The sequence below is a fragment of the Cibotium barometz genome, chromosome 14, assembly GCF_041138505.1.
Source record: "Cibotium barometz isolate CiBa-2024 chromosome 14, ASM4113850v1, whole genome shotgun sequence".
NCBI classification, from domain to species: Eukaryota; Viridiplantae; Streptophyta; class Polypodiopsida; order Cyatheales; family Cibotiaceae; genus Cibotium; species Cibotium barometz.
This window is the reverse complement of record NC_141059.1, coordinates 54,879,236-54,901,513: the sequence shown is the minus strand read 5'-3', so window position 1 is coordinate 54,901,513 and position 22,278 is coordinate 54,879,236. Positions and strand designations below refer to the sequence as shown.

General features: G+C 46.0%; 2 protein-coding genes across 6 annotated transcripts in view; one reads left to right on the top strand and one right to left on the bottom strand.

Moving 5' to 3' along the window:
- The first annotated feature begins 3,444 nt into the window (after window positions 1-3,444).
- On the top strand, window positions 3,445-5,989 carry LOC147632213 (F-box/WD-40 repeat-containing protein At5g21040-like). The gene is made up of 2 exons (XM_086808869.1): window positions 3,445-3,590; window positions 3,693-5,989. The coding sequence occupies exon 2, from the start codon at window positions 4,026-4,028 to the stop codon at window positions 5,712-5,714; it is 1,689 nt and encodes a 562-aa protein (XP_086664995.1). The 5' UTR covers window positions 3,445-3,590; window positions 3,693-4,025; the 3' UTR covers window positions 5,715-5,989.
- Window positions 5,990-9,990: 4,001 nt separating this feature from the next.
- Window positions 9,991-22,278, bottom strand: part of LOC147632212 (uncharacterized) — a 44,164-nt gene continuing 31,876 nt past the window's right edge. For 2 of the 5 annotated variants that reach the window (XM_086808867.1, XM_086808865.1), the window contains 2 exons: window positions 10,805-11,362; window positions 9,991-10,683 (listed from right to left, as the gene is read on the bottom strand). In XM_086808867.1, the coding sequence (XP_086664993.1) occupies window positions 10,429-10,683; window positions 10,805-11,254 (705 nt within the window). In that variant the 5' untranslated portion in view covers window positions 11,255-11,362 and the 3' untranslated portion in view covers window positions 9,991-10,428. The remainder of the gene's footprint in view (window positions 10,684-10,804; window positions 11,363-22,278) is intronic. The other 3 variants (XM_086808866.1, XM_086808864.1, XM_086808868.1) reach the window with 2 other exon arrangements.

Sequence of the window (22,278 nt, the reverse complement as noted above, 5' to 3'; positions counted from 1 at the left end):
TGGCCGTGGCCGCCTAAGCCACTACGTGGAGCTGCAGCCAATCTTCAACGGGTCTCCTCTTCGCTTCACGGGGTTTCGCCGCCTCACACACGCACACAGGGCTGGTCGTGGGGGGTGGTCTGCGCCCCCCCGCTTCAACAGGGACTGGCCGGGTTGGTTTCGCCACCGGTGGTTTACCCAAGCTTATCGTGGGGGGTTGGTCTGCGCCCCCCCGCTTCAACACAGGTGGTTTACTGACATAGTCTTGCTGGGGCTGGCTGGTTTTCGCCGCCCCACCCTGCGCCTTGATGACCGTCCCGCCGTTGCCTTGTTTGCTGGGGGCTGGCTGGTTTTCCCTACCCCCCACACACAGTGTGTGACTGGTTTTCGCCGCTTCTGCACACGGATTTGCAGGTTCGCCCCCACACACACACACCTGGTCGTGGGGGTGATCTGCGCCTCCCTTAATGCATACGGTCTTTTTTGTGGGGGTTGGTCTGCGCCCCCCCCTCCCCCCCACCTCCACACAGGCTTTTCTATTGAAAACGTTCAACGCAGAATATTGCGAAGCAATTCAACGCAGAAAAACACAAGAAAAATGAAAACAAAACATTTTGCTTACCTCGATGCTGTGTGACGGGGAGAGAGAATGAGAGAGAGAGAGAAAGAGTTCTTCCCTTCCCTTCAAAAGTCTTGGTCCTCCTTCCTCCACACATTCCCTTGTGGAGATAAGGGTGAGGAGATTGTGGATGAAAACCACCGAGTGGGCTCCGGTCCCCCGTTCGCGCGCGCGGACTCTCACGATCCCTTCGAACCATGCTCTGATACCAGTGTTAGATATCCGTAACGCCGCTACGGGCGTTACCACGAGAGGGGACGGCCTCTGGCTCACCACCCAGCCATAGAGGAAGAATGAGGATTGCCCCTCATCCCCCAGGCTATATAGTGTGTGGCCTGCCGTCCACACTAGCCTGGCCGCCCATGACTCCGCATGGGCGTCCTCTCCCACTGAACCCCGGATATGGCCATCCGGTCTGCCGTCGGTCACAGGCATTACAGCCTACGTGACATTACCAACTCATAACAAAATTAAGTGCGGAAACTATTATCCCTTGCCGGGATTATTTCTTGCGGGGATGGTTTTTTTTTTTCCCAGCCCCGAGAAAGAGGATTCTTTGAAGTTTTCATTTTTAATTTTTTTTTTCAAATTGGATAATGAAAAAAAATATATATATATTAAAAAAACCAATGGTTTTTTTTTTCTTTTTCTTTTTTTTTTTCTCGGTTCTGGCCGCTGGTGGGCGTCTGGCGTGTGTTGGGCGTTGTGGCTCTGGCCGGCGCCGCCGTTGGCTGGCCGGCGCCGCCGTCGCTGGCCGCCCATGGCTGGCCCGGCTGGCTGGCTGCCGCCGCTCAGGGCTGGCTGGCCGCCGCCGCTGGCCGGCCTGGCTGGCTGGCCGCCGCAGCTGGCCGCCGCCGGCCTTAGGCGAAAACAAACAGTAGGCTGCAATTCCTTTGCTGTTTGTGGCCGTGGCCGCCTAAGCCACTACGTGGAGCTGCAGCCAATCTTCAACGGGTCTCCTCTTCGCTTCACGGGGTTTCGCCGCCTCACACACGCACACAGGGCTGGTCGTGGGGGGTGGTCTGCGCCCCCCCGCTTCAACAGGGACTGGCCGGGTTGGTTTCGCCACCGGTGGTTTACCCAAGCTTATCGTGGGGGGTTGGTCTGCGCCCCCCCGCTTCAACACAGGTGGTTTACTGACATAGTCTTGCTGGGGCTGGCTGGTTTTCGCCGCCCCACCCTGCGCCTTGATGACCGTCCCGCCGTTGCCTTGTTTGCTGGGGGCTGGCTGGTTTTCCCTACCCCCCACACACAGTGTGTGACTGGTTTTCGCCGCTTCTGCACACGGATTTGCAGGTTCGCCCCCACACACACACACCTGGTCGTGGGGGTGATCTGCGCCTCCCTTAATGCATACGGTCTTTTTTGTGGGGGTTGGTCTGCGCCCCCCCCTCCCCCCCACCTCCACACAGGCTTTTCTATTGAAAACGTTCAACGCAGAATATTGCGAAGCAATTCAACGCAGAAAAACACAAGAAAAATGAAAACAAAACATTTTGCTTACCTCGATGCTGTGTGACGGGGAGAGAGAATGAGAGAGAGAGAGAAAGAGTTCTTCCCTTCCCTTCAAAAGTCTTGGTCCTCCTTCCTCCACACATTCCCTTGTGGAGATAAGGGTGAGGAGATTGTGGATGAAAACCACCGAGTGGGCTCCGGTCCCCCGTTCGCGCGCGCGGACTCTCACGATCCCTTCGAACCATGCTCTGATACCAGTGTTAGATATCCGTAACGCCGCTACGGGCGTTACCACGAGAGGGGACGGCCTCTGGCTCACCACCCAGCCATAGAGGAAGAATGAGGATTGCCCCTCATCCCCCAGGCTATATAGTGTGTGGCCTGCCGTCCACACTAGCCTGGCCGCCCATGACTCCGCATGGGCGTCCTCTCCCACTGAACCCCGGATATGGCCATCCGGTCTGCCGTCGGTCACAGGCATTACAGCCTACGTGACATTACCTTTCTTGGTCAAGCCTCTCATATGATGTGCTCGTGGAGCAACCTCATATTCTCAGTTTTCTTAAGCTCTTGGAGCTCTTCTAATGTCTTTGTTTCATTTTGAAGCTCTTTGTGAGGCTTTGGTGTTTCTATAGGCGATTCATGCTTCTTACACTCCCCTCATTTGATTCCTCTATGACCAGCTCTAACGATGTTGTGATAGGGGTTCTCTATGGAAACATAGAAATTGGTCCCGCTAGCCCTTCTATTTCTAGCTACTAGGTCTGCTACACCAACTCCTGCATGCCATTTAACCTTGAGATTTCCTCTCTCGGGTGAGGGTAAGCTTGTAACTTCTTGGAAAGGGTTTATGCTAATCCTTTGAATTTGTATTTCCCTTCCATGGGTCTTACTGCCCCTCTATTTCTAGCTACGTCTCCTACACCAACTCTGTATGCCATTTAACCTCGAGATTTCTTCTCTCGGGTTAGGGTAAGCTTGTAACTTCTTGGGAAGGGGTTCTACTAATCCTCTAAATTTGTATTTCCCTTTCATGGCTTTCTTGGCCATTTCAAAAAGCTCGTCCTTTCGGTTCGTTATGATTGATCTGTCTTCACTTTGCTTGCCCTGTTTTGGAGGTTCTTGGATGTTTCTATTTCTACATAACTTAGATCATCAATTGGTTTTATTGGGTTTTCTGTTCTTCTCTATAGGCTTGCAAAGCTCTTTCATCTGTCTCTTAGAGCTATGGGGTTCTCTCTATCAACACAGGCCCCTTAGGAATGTTTAATTCATTATCTGTATCCAAAGTTATTTGACTTATTGAATCAAGAACATCTTTGATCAGAACAGGGCAAGTAAAGTGAAGACTTGCTTAATTTGGTTTTAATACTAAACGTCTAAAAGTACTCGATCCACATTTGCCGCAAAAGTGTGGCTGAAACAAACACTAAGGGCAGAGTACTTCTTGAATCGATCTATAGATCGCCCAGATTTCGTCGCCAATCGCCTTCTTCCAAAAGGGGATTTCTGACCATTTTCTACATTTTTTTCGCAGGTGACTTTTCTTTGTTTTCTGCACTTCCGTTTCTGAAAGGGTTGGCCTTTATCTCTGAGGAGGCTATTACTAATCCACTGAAATTATATCTGGTTAATGTAGATTTTCTACAAAAGAAAATTTGGGATTTTTTCTGCCCATATTCGGAGATTTTCTTTGCCGAAATATCAATTGAATCTCCATCGAGCAAGGGGTTTCTTTGCCCATCTGGAGGTCTTCTCTGTACAGTTTTTTTCTAAAAGGAAAGGGGATCGACGGTTTCAGGGGTCAGATCAAATTTCTCCAACAAGGAAGGTGTTTCGCAAGGGTTTGCAGATGAATCCTTTCTCATAAAGGAAGCACGGTCATATATCGTCAAGGAAAGGGTGTTCTGAGGTAATATATCCACGTCAATTTTTTCAACAAAAGGGTTTTGCCTAGCACATTTTAGGCTCCATGGCATTGCAACAGAGGTCTTTGGATAGATCTGCGGGTGTAGCTGATGATGCGTGGTATGAAAATGCACTTTCTCATGTAGGGACAGCAAAGCTTTTAAGTGTAGGTAGCTCTTCAAGCCCTGGGGCAGGTGATACCATGACTTCACATGATCCTGGAAATGGCTCCATGGCCGGGAGGGTGTCTTCTTCCCGGAGTGCTTTCTTGGACCTTCCACCTGCCCTAATCGCGGAAGTTTTCAAGCATCTGGATGCCCGAGAGCTCAGTGTGGTTTCTTGTGTTTGCTCCCTTTTCCGTGGGTTGTCATCTGACAGCCATGGGTGGAAGGATTTCTATTGTGAGAGATGGGGAAACCCAGCTTCTAGCACATCCAAAGATGCATCTCCTGTGCTTTCAGAAAAGACATGGAGGGATTTGTATGTTGCCAGAGAAACTAGAAGCAAAGCATTTTTGGGCAGATTTCGTACCGACATGATGAATGGCCATACCAAAGCGGTTCGGTGTGTCCGCCTGCTCTCACCAGCCAACCTCATATTTACAGCTGGGTATGATTCTACTCTCAGGATATGGGATCTGGAAGAATGTTTACCAGTTACTTGGTCACAACCACTTGGCTACACCTTGCGAGCAATAGCAGTAGACATGAAAATGCTGGTAGTGGGAGGAACGGATGCCAACGTTAGAGTTTGGAGAGCCGTGCCTGGTCTTTTTCACATATTTGATGTTGCAGGTGTGATTCCAGGTGCTTCGAATATAGTGGTCTCTGGACATGATGGGCCGATCACAAGTGTGTGTTTGGATGAGACTAGAATCTGCAGTGGCTCATGGGACATGACAGTTAAGGTTTGGGATCGTGGTACCTTGGCATGCATCAGAACATTGAATCATGGGGATTGGGTTTGGGCAGTTGCCCTTAAGAGCCAGAGGCTGGTCACTAGTGCAGGTAGTGATGTGTACAGCTGGGATGTTGAGACAGGCAATTGTCTGCGAGTCAGAACTGGCACACATAATGGTCAAGCTTATGCAGTGGAATGCAGCAGGTCAGGGCATTTCGTGTTTTCTGGTGGTGAGGACGGCATCATTCGTATGTACGAGGAAAAGGCTTTGCGTAGGAGATGCTCAGCAGGAACTGCAAACACACACGAGGGGTCGAGCAGTGATACAGTTGCCTATTGGCAACCTCATTCTGGACCTGTGTATGCCTTGGCTTTTGAAGACCCATGGCTTGTTTCTGCCTCAGGGGATGGATCACTTGCTATGATGGATGTCAGGAAGATAATGAAGAGAACGAGTGATCATGGAAGACTAGGAGGCGGGTGTTCAAGGGGCAAGGCAAAGCCCCGGTGGGCCCCATGGACGGTGGTGTCTACGGATGCCGAGCCACCACAACGTATGCTTTTTGGATTCAGTCAAAGCTTTTATTCTGTCGATGTTGGAGCGGATAGGATAGTGAGTGTAGGAGAGGAACAGACAGTGAGAGTGTGGGACTTCTCCCATGCCCTTGAGATCGAGCGACGGGTGCAGGCGTCCCGTCTTGTTCGGCTTGAGCACCGTCTGAAGCGAAAGCAAGTAACACATCAACACAAAGGTAAGCAGAGTAATGTGGTGTGTAACATAACTGCAACGAGGGATGCTAGCATTGAGGGAGCTCCTGTGTGGCTAAGGAGGGGTATTAAGCTGAAGGCCTAGTGGTTGGAAAGACAGATGCGGAAAGTCTGTTTAGTTTAATCGCAATTGATGTGGAGTGGATGGTCTGGTGCTTTGTGGATAGATTCTCGCAAAGCAAAGACGGACTTCTCTGTTTTTGTCTGTTTTTGTGACCAATGAATTTGGCCTTCTGTTTTGGCCAGTCCTTTTAATCCATCTCTGACCTACTCTTTCCTCCTCTTCACAGCATTTGAAGAACCCCATTTTATAATGTATTATTTTTCCAGAAATTAGGAGAAAAAATAGTTTTCTTGCAATGTGCACGCAAAGCTTTGCTCAAGGGAGTTTCAAGCTTTAATTCCTTATGTTCACAAAGAATATGTAGACTCTAACTTGTGCACAGATGTGTTGACAAAAGCTGTTATACCTACCATGCATACCTTGCTCTGCCGTACTAGTCTATTATGGCTGAGTCTGCCCTGCATCTCCGGAGGTTTGACAAAAACTCAGTATGAAGGGATTTGTGTGAATATATGCTCTTATGTGTGTGTGTGTGTGTGTGTGTGTGTGTGAGAGAGAGAGAGAGAGAGAGAGAGAGAGAGAGCATATCTTGATACAGAGTTCTACACCCACTATTGGGCATTGATGACAGTTAGTGGGGATGTGGTAGTATCTAGTCCATACTATGCATAATGGAGTTGATAGTTATTAGTCTTGTGGGTTGACTACCATGAATATATAACATGCATGTTCCTAAAAGGTGAATTTGGGCATGTTCTTGGACTCATCTAGGTATATAATTCAGCCGTATTAGCAGACATGCAGATTTCACATTGTGATGTTTTCGTCCGAGTTACGGCCAGTTGATATTATGCTAATTCTCTCTATCTTTAGTAGTGCATTTGCCCTATCAACTACTTATTTGCTGTACTAATTCTTTCTATTTGCTACTTCCCTTAGTGCTAGGCTTCATTATGGCGGAGTCTGCCCTGCATCTCCGGAGGTTTGACAGAAACTCAATATGAAGGGCTTTGTGTGAATATATGCTCTTGTGTGTGTGTGTGGAGTGCGTGTGTGAGAGCATATCTTGATACAGTGTTCTACACCCACTATTGGGCGCTGATGACGTTAGTGGTGGGGATGTGGTAGTATCTAGTCCATACTATGCATAATGGAGTTGATAGTTATAGTCTTGTGGGTTGACTACCATGAGCATATAACATGCACATTACTAAAAGGTGAATTTGGGCATGTTCTTGGATTCATCTAGGTATATATATATCACATGGGTTCCCTATTTTTGACTCTTTGGTTATGGCCTCTTGTCCTACTGTATTGCATAGCTCCTTCCCTTGCTCCATGAGCAAAAAGCTTTATATAGACCAATGAAATATACTTACACTATATTGTAAAGCTCAAATGTTTTTTGGGCTTCTAGCAGTATGTCAATGTTATTGACTAGAGTGAACTCCATGTTATTAGGGTACACTACCTGCTTGATCTGATATTTTTGACGTGTGAACAAAAGGTTGACCATGGTGGACAGGCTTTTCATGAAACACGTCTCAAAAACGCCTTGTATTTTGCGAAACAGTTCATGAAATGTGCTTCAAAAACATTCTTCATGCCTTCACAAAACGTTTTGTACCTTTGGTGGCTCGGGGCCTACCTTCACAAAACGTTTTGTACCTTTGGTGAATGCCTTGTAGTTTTTCGAACTTGCCTATCTTCGAACTTTTCCATCATGAAAATTGAAGATTTTTCACTCTTGATTTCTTTTGATTCCCATTGAAGATTTGATTTCAAAGTGTAGAACTACACAATTCCTCCTCCTTGGAGGTGGGTTTTCAGGTCAACACTTGTGGCCACTTGCAAAAGCACAGCATGATTACAAAATGAGAAGCAATATACTTTTTGTTGGTATATGGGGCAGATATCTATTTGATAGCATAAAACCAGTATGGCATGTACTAGTCTTTGGTACATTTCAAAGGTATGAAATGTGTTTCCTTGAAACTATGAGGCTGATTGTGGTGATAAATGTATTGTGGTGTTTTGATAGAGGATGCAAAGTTGGCTGCTGTCCCAATTAGCTTTTTATGCTGGCTGGACTTGGATTTATGTATTAATTGATTTTTTTGTGAACACATTGTAAGGACTTGGATTTATGTATTTAATTGATTTTTTTATGCTGGCTGGACTTGGATTTATGTATTTAATTGATTTTTTTGTGAACACATTGTTAGGTTGTGGGTCACTGAAATGTGTGAAAACATTATGACGTAGTGGTCAATGTATTAGATATCTTTAGTGCAGGTTTAGTAGCTTAAGATGGTTTGAATCTATCAAAGCCACTCATGCTTTTGGCTACTCGTCACTTGTTTATGACAATCGGAAACTTAATTTTAAGTTAAAGATGTCATACGTTCTTATAAAAAGACGAATGATGTTATCTCTCAATGTAAATGAACGTATAATATAGATTATAGGAAAGAAAACCCCTCAAAAGTATCATGAAGGGGCATGTAGCCTAGTGCTTGGGTGTATAATCATAAGATCATGTTTTCTAAATTTCATTCTGATGAGTTTACTTCGAAAGGTTGTCTTAAGGCCTACGGCGTCTTCCATCCTTTCTATATTTATGGAACATGTTTCATTGCAGTTATGATGCTGACTCTATTCATAAAAGTAAAGTGATAGCAGATGCATGGCTGGAAACTATCCTAGTTAGAGTTTATGCTAGCTGCATGTCTTTTCTGATTTTTGTGAATACACCTTCAGGTTGTGGCTTAAAACAATCATGTTGCGGGGTTCCAATGCTTAGTTTTGAATGCAATAAGTGTTGAACTTCATTTCAAATCAAACAGTGCTATGCATTACCTTTTATCGAGGTAAATGAATAATGAAGAGTACGGAACATGTTTCATTGCAGCTATGATGCGACTGTGTTAATAAAATTAATGTGATAGCAGATGCATGGCTGGAAACTATTAGAGTTTATGCTGGCTGGATGTCTTTTTTGATTTGTGTGAATACACCTTCAGGTTGTGGCTTAAAACAATCATGTTACTGGGTTCCAATGATTAGTTTTGAATGCAGTAAGTGTTAAACTTCATTTCAGATCAAACAGTGCTATGCATTACCTTTTATCAAAGTAAATGAATAATGGAGAGTATGGAACATGTTTCATTGCAGCTATGATGCTGACTGTGTTCATAAAATTAATGTGATAGCAGATGCATGGCTTGAAACTATCCTAGTTTATGCTGGCTGGATGTCTTTTTTGATTTGTGTGAATACGTACATCTTCAGGTTGTGGCTTGAAACAATCATGTTGCTGGGTTTCAATGATTGGTTTTGAATGCAATAAATGTTAAACTTCATTTCAAATCAAACAGTGCTATGCATTACCTTTTATCGAGGTAAATGAATAATGGAGCATTTATTCAGAAAACCTTTTATTTATCATGCAGCGTAGTGGTTGCATGTCTAATCCTATATGCACATAGACTCTGAGTTAAACTAGTTTTAGATTATCCTAGGTATAGGGGTCTTAAAGACTTTTATACATAAGGATGGAACCATCGGAGGTGGGACTTTCACCTAGTGTATGTGATGGCTTGTCTGAAGGCTACATAATATGCATGATATACACTGGAATGCCTTTGTAATGCCCAATTTCATGTAAGATGCATTCCTATGCTTTGGCAAACTCTCTTCATGGCACTCTTCCTATACTTTGGCAAAAAGAATTTGCTCTCTGAATTGATAGACTCTCATTGAAACGTTCCCCCCTTCTCAATCCACCTTCATTGGCATTATGAGCAAAACCCCCAAGCTTTTTATAAGTAATCTTTATAATCCAAGGAAACCTCACAATTGTGCCAGCTTGCATTTCTCCTCCAATAAACTGAAATCGATCAAAGCATCGCAAGTTTTTACATTTATGCTTCCAATCTTACACTACCTAGAATTTACCTATTGTGAAAGACATTTACCCATCTACATTTTCAACATGTGGCAGGTATACTCCCATGCATGTATCTTCAATGTGTGATAGGTGGATCCCATGTAACTTCAATGTCTTGAGTGTGTCATGAAACAAACAATTACCTACCTACTCCAACATGTACTGGACCCCAACTTGTCTACAAAGAGCTCCAGTGAAACTATTCGTTGATGTATACACCTCTCCAATGAGTGAAGAGAAATGCATTCAGTTCACAGAACCAAACAATCCTGTGCAGATATTATCAAATGATGCTACTTGCAGCCACCAATTACTCCTCACATTATTAGTTATTGAATGAAAACACACAATCACACAAAGACGCTCATATTCCATAGTTACTTGAACTGATGCTCTGTACAAAAAGATCCACATAATAGGAAGTCATCCCAACCAGGAAACTATCACTAATAGAAGTTTCTCATCACCACATCACATGGCCTGTCCATAGAGGAGGTTGCATGGGATGCTGCCACTCCCAAGCAAAGAACCTGTGCATGTGGAAACATTGGGATACCGGAAGCCATCTATGACACCTTTCTTTAATAGTGCAGCTGGCCGCCCATCTGCTACTTCAAAGTCCTTCTGTGTTGCTACCTTGCAGTTCATATCACCACCATCCATTGTGTCAGATCCAAGTTGTTTCAATGCTTGTGTGCTGCCCCTGCTGAACAGTACCTCGCTTGCACCACTTGAAGTCTCAGCTTGCATGAGACTTCTCCCCCCCCCCCCCCCCCCCCAAAATCCTCACCTGAGGGTGCTTGACCCAGCGTCGTACTTCACTTTGTGAAGTTTCATCTTGTTCGGCTTCTTATGTAGGTCATCGTGACTTGACTTTCCTTTATGCCCGCATTTTGAATCCTTCTTTGAGTGATTATTATTCAGAGTGTGAGAGACAGTGGAGCAAGGCGGCTCCCAAACACTAGGTGCCCACTTGACATGCAGCTTCGGTCGAGGTCCAAAACCGAGCTCTTCATAGCCGCCTCGGAGTGCAGACTTCAGCTTAATACAAGCAAGGTTTACACGTTGATTGTTAGAACATAGCCAACATTCTACAAACATATTTTGGACCAGTTTAGGAAACCATAAACATATCAAGATCAATGGGTAGCAAGAGCCTTACAGGAAGAGAAACACGATGTGTCAGCACGGAGGTTTTGTCATCCAAAGACGTGGACATCAAGTGCTCATTTGAATCCTCCGAATCCCCAGAACCTTCACCGTTTTCAACTACGGCATAGCTGACTTTAAGGGCAGCACTGGCAGGAAATGACACACATTTGGATAAGCTCTTGACGCCGCCTGCTGCACACTTTCTAATCTCCGCCTTATGTTCGTCTAGCTTTAGCAGCTCAGATGTGTTGAAGGCTAAGATCCGCTTTGGGCTTTGAGGCCCTCCTTTGTGCTTCTTTTTCTTCTTCTTGTTCTTCTCTTGCACTGTGGGATCGGTTTCTAGGAACACATCTCCTTCTGTGTGCTCCATCAATTCATCATCATGGACACAACATAACTCACTGATGGAAGTCAGACTTGACCTGCTTTTGGAAAATTGTGCAGTTTCCTCCATGTCCATCTCCAAAAACGAGCCCTTTAATAGGCAGAACCTCTATTGGAGACTCGTGACAGCAAGATAAGCAGCCTTGCGTGCTGGTTTCCCTGTTACAAGTTACCTGACAAGATTCTGATACCATGAGAAATGAGTAGGGCCAAATATGCACAAATGGATTAATGATTAGTTCATGTAGCAGTAAGGTCTTGAGGGAGGTAATACACTTTCCCCTCCCCTTTTCTTTCATGTTAAGGATCAACCCTTCTAAACATTGCCAACACGTGAAGCCTAATGGTGAGGGCTTGTGACCGGGGAGGAGAGGTCCCAAGTTCAAACCCCCATAGCCAGGTGGGTAGGCTATAGCCCAGCGGTGAGGGCTTGTAATTGGAGAGGGGACATCCCGAGTTCAAATCCCTATAGGCCCCCCATTGGACTTACGTCTTGAACATCAGAATCCCTGTAAGGTAAGTCTTGACCAACAGAATCCCTGTAAGGTAACTTGCTTAGCAATCCAATTCCCTCTTAACGACTATGGAAAAAACCCCTTTCTAAACATTTTGGTCTCAAAAGACCCTTTAGGACTTTCAAAGGCATTACAAAACTCTCTCTCTCTCTCTTTTTCACTTTGCAACAGCAAAATGATGCAATGGAACGAGTCACAGGGAAAAATGAAAGAAGCCACTGATAAAAGAATCTTACATTAGTATAGACAAGCTGGCCTCCAATGCTCGGGACGGATTTACAATCTTAGGGACATTTTGACACTCCAGGAAAAAAATTAGGAGGAGCTTGGAGGATCAAAGGAGCAATATGAGGAGTTTGAAGGGCTAAATACACTGAAATTACAGAAACAATTGCTTCTCTCAAGAACAAGAAGACTGAAAAGGATGAAGGTCTCCAAAAGCAGCCCTCCAACTGAAACTGCAACGACTTTGGGAAGAGAATGCGAAGCTCCATCAAGACATGCAGGTGACCAACTCAAAGATTCAGGTACAGAACGAAGTGGTACACAAGGACATTGAGGCCACTTCCAAATGGGTGGAAGTGGTGAAGAAGTAAAACCAGCCCGCCCCCAAAACAAAATCATGGTAGCTACTTTTGACGAGGACAAACATAGACAGACACGAGTTCTGCCGACAGACTAATAGCCAAGTAGTTGGTCTCACCTGGGAACGGGGGACTTTTGGGGGGGGGGGGGGGGGGGGGGGGGGGTTTGTTCCTGGGTTCGACCCTCCCCATGGCTATTACCCCAAGGCACCAAACCGTCTACAGACACGTTTCTAGACCGCCTATGAGCAGGGGCTCTCTACGCATCTGGGCGGGGAAAAAACTTCACTGATGCAGGATATCTCACCAGGAGAAAAAAAAAACAAAAAGACACACACGAGTTCTCCATGTGAGAGTGACGGGATTGCCTACAGGGAATTCACCAAGGGAAGATGGGGTGAAGTTATGCAAATAGATGGGTGGTGAAGTTATGCAAACAGATGGGAGTTGAGGATACACCCTTTATTGATGCATGAAGAGCCGGAAAAGATGTGGACAAAGAAAGGCCCCTCGTCCTTAAGTCACGGGATGCTTAGTCTCACGACATATCATGTGCAGTGGTTAGTTGTTTGCCATGTCTACCTGAAAAAGCAGCTAGACCCATTGCATATGGATGAGGGTGACTCTATGGATGAGTATCTCACGAAGGTGAAAGACCTTCGAGAACAGCCTGCATACATTTGTCATTGATGAGCTTATTCCGAACAATTCTCTTCCTCAATGCATTGCCGGACAACTATCAGTGCTTTGCTACTACACTTCAGTTGCTCATGAAAGGCAATGCAAATGTCTTTTCTTTTAATGAGCTAATGTCTTTGCTTCTACAAGAGGAGCAATCCCAGACGAACACGTCGAGAATGAGCAAGCTTTTGCCGCTTAAGGCAAAGGTAAAGGCAAGGCATCCAGTGCCACTGGCTACAAGGCCTAAGGTGGGACAACTACCTCTTCTAGCAAGGATGTAAGCAAGGGTGACAATGAGAAGCCCAAGAAGAAGGGCAAATGCAATTACTATCGGAAGCCAAGGCACTACATAAATGAATGCAAGAAGATGCTTGCAAAAGAGGAGGAGAAGAAAGACGCTCGCATGTCTATGGCCGATGCATCAGCACCAAGTGCTAACAAAAAGGATTCAGCTATTTGGTGACATCACATCACAACGTCATCTCTTTTCTTCCTTGTAGGATGTTCCCAAGGGATCAGACATTATATCAACAAGTTGTCGGTTGCTTGATTTATTTATGCAATACAATTGTCACGTTTATGAGCAGGTCAACACGTGTGCTAAGGTCCACAACTCTTTCTTGCTATCTTTTGAAATCTTGGGCACCCAAATCTCATATGTCCAGCCCCAAAGATGTGAAACCTATTACTCACGGCATGCCCATTTGATAAAATGTCCGTACTTATTTAAAATGAGTGCAAATGCTTTGAAACAACTTATCCACCTACACACCAAGTGAATGTGGACATCCATCAAGAGCATGTTTCCACACCAAATCCTTCCCCAAGACTTGGGGCTAGCCGGGCACGCTTACTACGTGCAAAACAAGCATATGGAGTCCAGCTCTTGTCCAATCTTTTATTCTGAGCACCACGATTTGGTTTCAGGGGCCTTGTTCTTGTATTGGATAAAATACCATTCCCAAAGCTTGTACACCCATTGATTTTTGGGCATCCTGGAATCCACTAGACCCCTTTCACATTGGGAAATGTCTAGGATAGTGACATCCCCTCCCACTTCTAACCAGTTGACCTCATTTGTCAACCTTAAGGCATATCTATAATAGATATGCACAATGACTAGGTTGATCGTGACCAATGCAGAATCAGTGAAAAGAATGACACAAGCATAAGAGCCAACTGCCTTCATTAATATGTCCAATAGTTCCTACCATAATTCTCATTGGTACCAATAAAGAATGTACTAGATACGGACAAAATAGCCAACCGTATCTCCATAGAGAATTCACCAAATTCAAGCAAAAGAGCCAACTGTACCTCTATCAATGAAACATATTTGATAAATCCAGAGATCAATATTTGGACTAACCTCTCAAGCCAAGCCATCCTTCATGCAATAAGAATCAGAAGAAATGGCTAATCTTTCAAGCCATGCTCTTTGGCCAATCCAAGCCTATCGATCGATCCAAAAAGATATAAAAACATTTCAAACAATGATGATTGTTGGTGAAGATCGTCACAAGAGTTGCCCTTTCGGGTAGACCAACTTTTGGTTCTCTCATCAAACTTTAAGGATTCTTGTCCTGGCAACCCTCCTCCCAATCCCAACGGTCCTCTTATTCTCCCACACATTCCCAACTCTAATCAACAAGCTTGGTGTGGGATCAATGACGCACCCACCCCACAATCCCAACACGACTCCTCGAAGTGTTCATTGAATTGCCCTCCCCATGATCCCAACACGACTCTTCGTGTATGGTGGGATTCACGATCCCAACACGATTCTGCAAGCCCGTGGCCTCCATAATGGAAGATAGTGATTCCAGCATCACAAGCATACCCTCGTTCTCCTAGTTTATAAGCATTTTGGCCATAGAGAAATAGAAGAATATGTCATAAATCCCATATGATGTTGTGAGCAAAGAATACTCCACAAACATTGTCCATAAACCTAGGACAATCTCAAATTTTCCCTGAAACAAAATCCAAGGAAAAACAATCCACTCTTCTCCATGTGTTTCTGTACAAGAGTTAGGCTTATCACCTACTTTACTCAAAACAATGATAAATACATCAAGCAAATATTATCTCGAGTATTCACTAAAAATACTTAGCTTTCTTTTGTCGAGTTTGTCCAAGGACTAGGGCCTTCGACATACTTTTCAATACCCTAAATGCACATTCAACATTTTAAACATTGACCACAAACACTTAACCATATCCACAAGTCCACAAAGCTGAAAATGAAAGAGGCACATTCCACATAACTTTGAAAAAATTTAGAGATATGCACGAGTGACGCCACACTTGGGCTGGAATGAGCCCCCCCTTGGAGTTCTTTACTACCAAGGAGTACTTTAAACAGGTACAAGCTTGGGGGGGCTCTTCGTCTTCCACACTTGGAGAAAGGCAAGATTATTCTGATACAATAATCATTGCTTCCAAATACAAAAGGGGTTTTTATAAATCCCCAAACACCTTGAAAATGTATATAGACCTCATCTGATTGTGGGTGCTGGTCTTCCCCATCTCACGAGTTTCAATCCCACATGAAAATACATACGAAATCCCAATAAAAACCGATGATAATTTCAACACGTAACATATACAAGAATACCCAAAAATATTCCATGTATCTGTATAAACCATCTTTTTTCCGTGTGAGTACTGATTTTCCCCAAAACCACAGGTCTTCATGATGCAATATGTAATAGAAAAACTTAGCGGAAGCGAATAATACTTCCACATATAAAATACCCATGGAACACAAGCCTCAGACAGCCATAACAGGTTCTGGGCAGCAGCGTGTTCAGGCCGTCCCCGGGCAGCACTACAAGCAGCCTTTTGCACGTACAGCAGGTACAATCCAAACAAGATGGTGGCGCAGCCCTTACAAAAGAGACGGTACAACTGGTACATGAACAGGAAGCAGTACAGCATATTCAAACTCGCCTCCATGTACGGAGCGAGGATCAAGGAACAAAATAAGGAGAAGGATGCACTTCTCCTCCGGCTAGCTGCTCTATGAGGAGAAGGCTATCTCATACAAGGGGAGGGGGAGGGAATAACCACACAAGTGGTCTGCAATGCCAGATCCACGGGAAGGCTTCCCAACACTTCCGTATACGGTCAGAACCACCCTAAAGCTCCCCCCATTGTCCGCAAAGGGTATGAATGATGTCAAGCCAAATGCTCCTGATAGACTCCGCAAGCAGAGTGTGGGTGCCTTCGATGGCTTTGCAGCATCGAGCTCCCCAGATGTGCTATGCGGCAATGCTGCTCTCTGGCTCGAACCAGGAGTCCAGCGACCACTAGATGTGTATGCAAAGAACGGGGTACCCGAAGTCTCCTCTCTGTCTACAAGATCGCGCCAAATCCACTCCTCTGGGTCCCATTGGAGGCACGTGATGGGCCGGCTCTCCCAAATCCATAAACACCAATCTCTCTCCCTGGCCACCTTGGCCAGAGGTGGGTCTATGTGCCACTCATGTGCATTGAAGCTGATCACCCTCACCCTATATAACGTGCACCCCCTGAGGTCCTCCAAGAGAGACTCCGATCTCACTAGTCTGCAGTGAGATCTGATCGAAAAAGTAAGCAGTGCGGAGCCCTCATCCGCGCCATGAACTGCCAGGAGAATATCTGTCACATGCACTCTGCACTCAGTGCATGGTGACAAGATGGCTCATCATCAGAAGTGCAGCAGTTGTACAGTTTTAGAACCCAATAGGATAATAATTGTCGTACGCCGTGACCCCATTGTACATCCTCAGTCCAGGATAAGTCAGGCACGAGCTACGTAGGTCATTCCTCAGCCTTAGCGGGTCAGTCAGTCAGTCAAGTCCCTTAACCCACTTGGAGAGAATCATTCATGCATGTAGAGTCAGTAGAAGCCTTAGGGTTTGCATCAGAAAGCACTCTGCATCCTGCATAATATGCATTCATATGCCTGTGCATCATTTAGAACATCCCCGAAGCCTTAGGGAATTTACTGGGATTTATCTGGTATTTTTTCCATATTTAATAGTATTTATTTAGCATTATTTGCATTATTGGGCATTTATAAATATGAAACTTTATTAAATGACCAACCTCCAGTTAGTATAAATAGGCTTGCATAGAGCCTATTTTCTCATTCAGTCTTCATTGTGCTAAGAGCTCTCCTCCTCAGCCCTAGGAGCACCCTTGCTTTCAGCCCTAGACTAATCCAGCCCTTGGAGCTCATAAGCTTGCTTCTCCAGCCCCTTGAGAAACCCTAGCTTCAGTCAGCTCTAGGCGCCTGCCTTCAGCATCCAATCAGCCTGTTTCAGCACCAAAGCAGCCCTGATTCAGTCCCTTACAGTCCCAGATTCAGCCTACAGCTCTACCTCAGATCCACGCCAGAAATCAGCCTGCAGTACCCTGCGTTTTTCTGTCCAGCAGCAGAAGACCTCTGCGTTTCTGTCCAGCAGCCTCAGTACCCTGCAGTTTCTGTCCAGCAGCCCCAAAACTGCTGCGTTTCAGTCCATCAGCACTCCTACATGCCTGCGTTTCTGTCCACGGCAGTATCCAGCCCTGAATCAACAGTCTACAGCAGTTTCCAGCCCTAAATCTGCAGTTTGCATCAGTATCCAGCCTTCTGTGCATCATCCATACATGTAGCAGTCATCTGGTGAAGGTAACACAGCATTCATAAGTGTTTTCAGCATTCTAACATAGTGTAGAACAGTCCACCTTCTTCTTCTCTCAGACTCAGGTGTGCAGCCCTTCCTCATGCCCTTGGGAAGAGTGCATAGGCTCGAGATCAAGTCATCGAGGTGTTTCTCCAGCAGTGTACAGATCAGCCACTCTCCGATCCTCCGAGATCTTGCATTTGGCTTATCTACAGTCCACAGTCATTCTCTCTAAAGAAATAAAGCAAACACTATCTCGTTATCGGGATAGGGGGCCCTTCAGTGGGTAATTCGGGACCCAATCTGGTGTGCAGTTCTCATCTATCTCTCTCTCATCTCTTTAAAGTTTGAAGTATTGAAATGGATTGCTAAACTCACGAAACTCAGGATACAGAAGACGGTGTGAGCATTTGTGTGACAGGATCTTCCAATACAAAGACTTCCGCTGCATATCACATTGGTATCAGATTCAGATTGTCCACACACACCGTATCCTAGCGTGGGGGCATCCTTGGATGGTTAGATTGCGTTCCGGCACGACCACCGACTTCAGCATCATATCTACAGGAGAGAGTACTCATCAACCGGAAGACGTCTCCCCCGAAGGAGACCTTGTTCTTCCGCCTACAGCAGACACCATAGCTCTTCTTAGAGCTCAGAACCAGCTACTCATGGAGCGTCTCCAACTCTTGGAGGCAGCAGCAGCACGTCCTTCTACACCTCCAGCAGCACCCGACTACATCTCCCTCTTCTTTCAGATGGAACAACAAATGGAGAGAGGACGAGGCCCGAAGGAGAAGAGAAAAAGAAGAAAGACGGGACTATGAGGAAGCCCAACGCAAGATCGACGAAGACGGGCGTCAGGCTGAACTCGCCACTCGGGAACACCAACGTGAGCTTGATCGAGAACGTATGTTACTCGAACACCAACGGGAAAAGGAGGCCATACACTTGAGGTATCAGCAGCTCTCCTCAGTCTCCCCAGTCATAGGTGTCACCAGCCAGCAGCCCGCAGCAGCAACCACCATCATTTGCAGTCAACCAAATTTCAGTAAGTATGATGGTAAGTGTGATCATTCATCTGTTAATCAATTTATTCATCAGTTTAATGCTCATTTTCCATTAGCTAGGATCACAGACCCACAAGACAAAGTCCACTTAGCGGCTCCCCATCTCACTGGTGAGGCAGTCACTTGGTGGCAACATCGGTCTAGTATTCATACAAACCAGGCCACAGGTGTCACAGCCTTTGACTGGGACATCTTCGTCCATGACCTGAAGACCAGATTTCTCCCGCCCCAGTACATGACCGGTCTGAAAGACGAGTTCTATGGACTCAGACAGAACGGATCCCCAGTGCTTCAGTTTTCCGGTAAGGTTATTACTTTAGCACAGCAGTTAGGGTTATCTGAGCAGGCCAAGATGAAGCAATTCATTCGTGGATTGGACTCCAACATTTGGTTCACAGTTCGTAACTTTAAACCAAGTACATAAGACCGGGCTCTGACTCTCGCTCAAAATGAAGAAATGAAGATGAACGGAGGCAAGCCCAAGCAGTCATCTCAGTCCAGTACCAAACCCCAACAGGGGAAGGGTAATTCGTCTTCTAAAGACACTAAGACAGCCAACAGTTCTAGCTCTAGTTCAGGGGGTAAGGAATCCAAGCCTAATAAGACCCCTGGGGAAAAGGCTCAAGCAGGCATCACTGGAGGCTATCTTCCTCCAGAGGAGCAAAGACAGTATCAGTCAAAAAACAGATGTTTTTTCTGTCATACCATTGGGCATGGTAAGAAGGATTGTCCAAAAAGACAAGCGGAGCAAGCCTCCAAAGAGCCTTCTGCCACAGTTGCCGCAGTATCCCCCGCTCCTCCAGACGTGCCTACTACCACCAATGCGGTTCAGATCTTACCTTCTATGCATTCCATGCCATCCGTGGTACTTGATGCTAAGCAGGAGGGTGAGGCAACAACCACACAGAAAAGCCTGATCCGAGCTTATGGCTCTGCCAAGGGCCGACAGTTCATAATCCTTTTTGACATGGGCAGTTCTGAGGATGCCATCTCTCCCCAGTTGACTACCAACATGAGATGTACCTTAGTGCCCTATCATTTGGAGGTAGACGGGTTTACACCTGGTCTCCGCACCCACATCTCTCAGAAGGCACAACAGTTTTCTTTTCAAGTTCAAAAGGCCTCATTCCAGCGAGATTTCTGTTAGAAGTCATCTCCTGTCTAGATTTATACACCAGGGCCTTTGTTGTGGGTGTGCCCGCCCTTATGAGGTGTTTTCTCATTTTTCCCCACTCTCCGTATTTTCCCCCTATTTTTTCCCATTTTTCTGAGGCTTGGGAGGGCTGCCAAGTGATGCCAAGAGCACCCTATTGCTGGCCGACTGGATCTACATCAGTCGTGGGCTTCAAGGCTCCTGGCCGACTGGATTTGATCAGTCGTGGGCACCTGTTTTGCTGGCCGACTGCATTTATGCAGTCGTGGGTCTTTTCATCAATCGTGGGCATTCCTTCTGCTAGCCGACTGCCCTCTATGGGAGGTATATATAGGACCCCAGCCCCCATACCTCATTTGTATCATTCCTCGGGATCTTCTTGTGTATATAGAGCAGAGTTACACGCCTACATCTGTCTCTCTCTTGTGCTGTTTTTCTGCCTGCGTTTTTTGCTCTCGTGTTCCCAAATTTGGTCATCATCTCCGCTGCGTATTCTGACAATTTCATTGTCTCTCCTCTTTTGGGATGTGACATGATCTTAGGAATCCAGTGGTTTCGTCAGTATGAACCTATTCCCAATTGGGGGCAGGATACCTTTATCTCTAAAGGTTTTCCTGAGCCTGTCATGATTCGGGGGGATAGGAGCATTCTTGGCGTTCCTATGATTTCTCATCTCCACGCCCGACGAGCTATGTGCAAGGGAGCAGAAGGAGCATTAATTTATGCTCAGACAGCTTCTATCTCATCAATAACCGATGTCTCATCATCTTCAGTCCCTCAGTTAGCAGATCTCCTTTCTCATTTAGACATTTTTAAGGATGATCTCCTACCCAGTATCCCACAATTAGCAGAACCTCCTAGCAAGTTTCCCTCTTGTCTTTCCAAGACTTTTAAGGGCAAGCTAGCACAGCAGTCAGTTCTCAAACATTTGAAACATGTTCCTTATGGACACATTTTCACAGTCACCACAGACCACCAAGCACTTAAGTGGCTCCCGACGATGCCAAGTGCCCAGTGGAGTGCTCAGCACACTAGACAGGGTCAGCTCTTCCAACAAGTTGGAGGAATGATTAAGTACATCCCTGGTCAGCATAACCCAGTATAGCAGATAAGACCAGCATCCCGACCAGTCATCAGGAGTCTACCATTCTCAACATTTTTGGAAAAGACTTAGAAGATCAGTATGTCGATTCCGCAGAGTTTGGTACTCAACCCAGGTTGGCCCTCAATTTTGAGCCTGGCCATCATTCAGTTCACAGACAAGCATGTAAGTTTAGACGAGATATCCACTTCAAGGAAGGGGATTGGGTCTCTCCGTGCATCGTGAAACAAAGATTGAAACAAGTGGACCAACATTGTCCCAAGCTTTCATTCCGTAGTTTTGGCCCTTGTCCAATAGTCAAAAAGTTAAGTGATGTCTCCATAAAGTTAAAGTTGCCTACCAGTTGGACAATGCATGATGTTTTCCATGTTTCTTGGCTAAAACCATATATTGGTCCAGAAGTGTTTGATGTTTCAGATGAACAGCAGCCAGACGTGGTAGACGAGGCAGAAGTGATTGAGCCTGAGCAGATCCTTCTTCATCGATGGAAGCATGGTTCCAGTCGACGGATTCGTCAGTTCTATACGAAATTCCGAGATCGAGGCACCCACGAAGCCGTATGGCTCGACGAGGAGTTCTTCCAGGAGTACCCCCAGTTATTGGCGGACTACTTGGAAGCCATGAACCTGCCGCCAAGCTAATCAGGAGGGAATGTCACATGCACTCTGCACTCAGTGCATGGTGACAAGATGGCTCATCATCAAAAGTGCAGCAGTTGTACAGTTTTAGAACCCAATAGGATGATCTGTCCTCATCTGCTCCACAGACCCCCACGAGGATATCGTGTTTGGTAAACACGCTTAGCCACACCGGGGGGGGGGGGGGGGGGGGATCGGGTCTGGAATAGGAGTCAACCACTCATGAGGAATAGCTAAGTCAATGTCGATGCTAAGCCTGTCTCTACCCTGGATCCCTGTCAGGCCTCTCTCCTGCTCCTCCTAAGGTAACTGCCTGTGTGCAATCCAATCTCCGAGAGACTTGGCTGGTCCCATGAACAGGGCACCCCAAGATACATGCGGTGGGGCCCCTAGCATGTGGCCACTGGGTAAACGGATCAAGGGATTCCAGACCAAAGGCTGCCGAAGCTGCTCCTCTAAGGCAACTGGAACAATCTGTCCGAGGGCTGGGCTGAGATGATTCCAAGCACGAAGTAAACTGGATGCGAATCTGTCCTCAAAGGCTGGGCTAAAACCACGGGCTCACATCTCTGTGAAGATCCATCTAGTACTCTGTGGCCACGGGCCCCCAAGGCTTTGAGTGCGGGCTGAAATCCGGGCCAAGAGGAAATCCTTCCAAGGCTCACCGCCAGGTAGGAGTCCTCTGACAATCACCTTGCCAAGCAA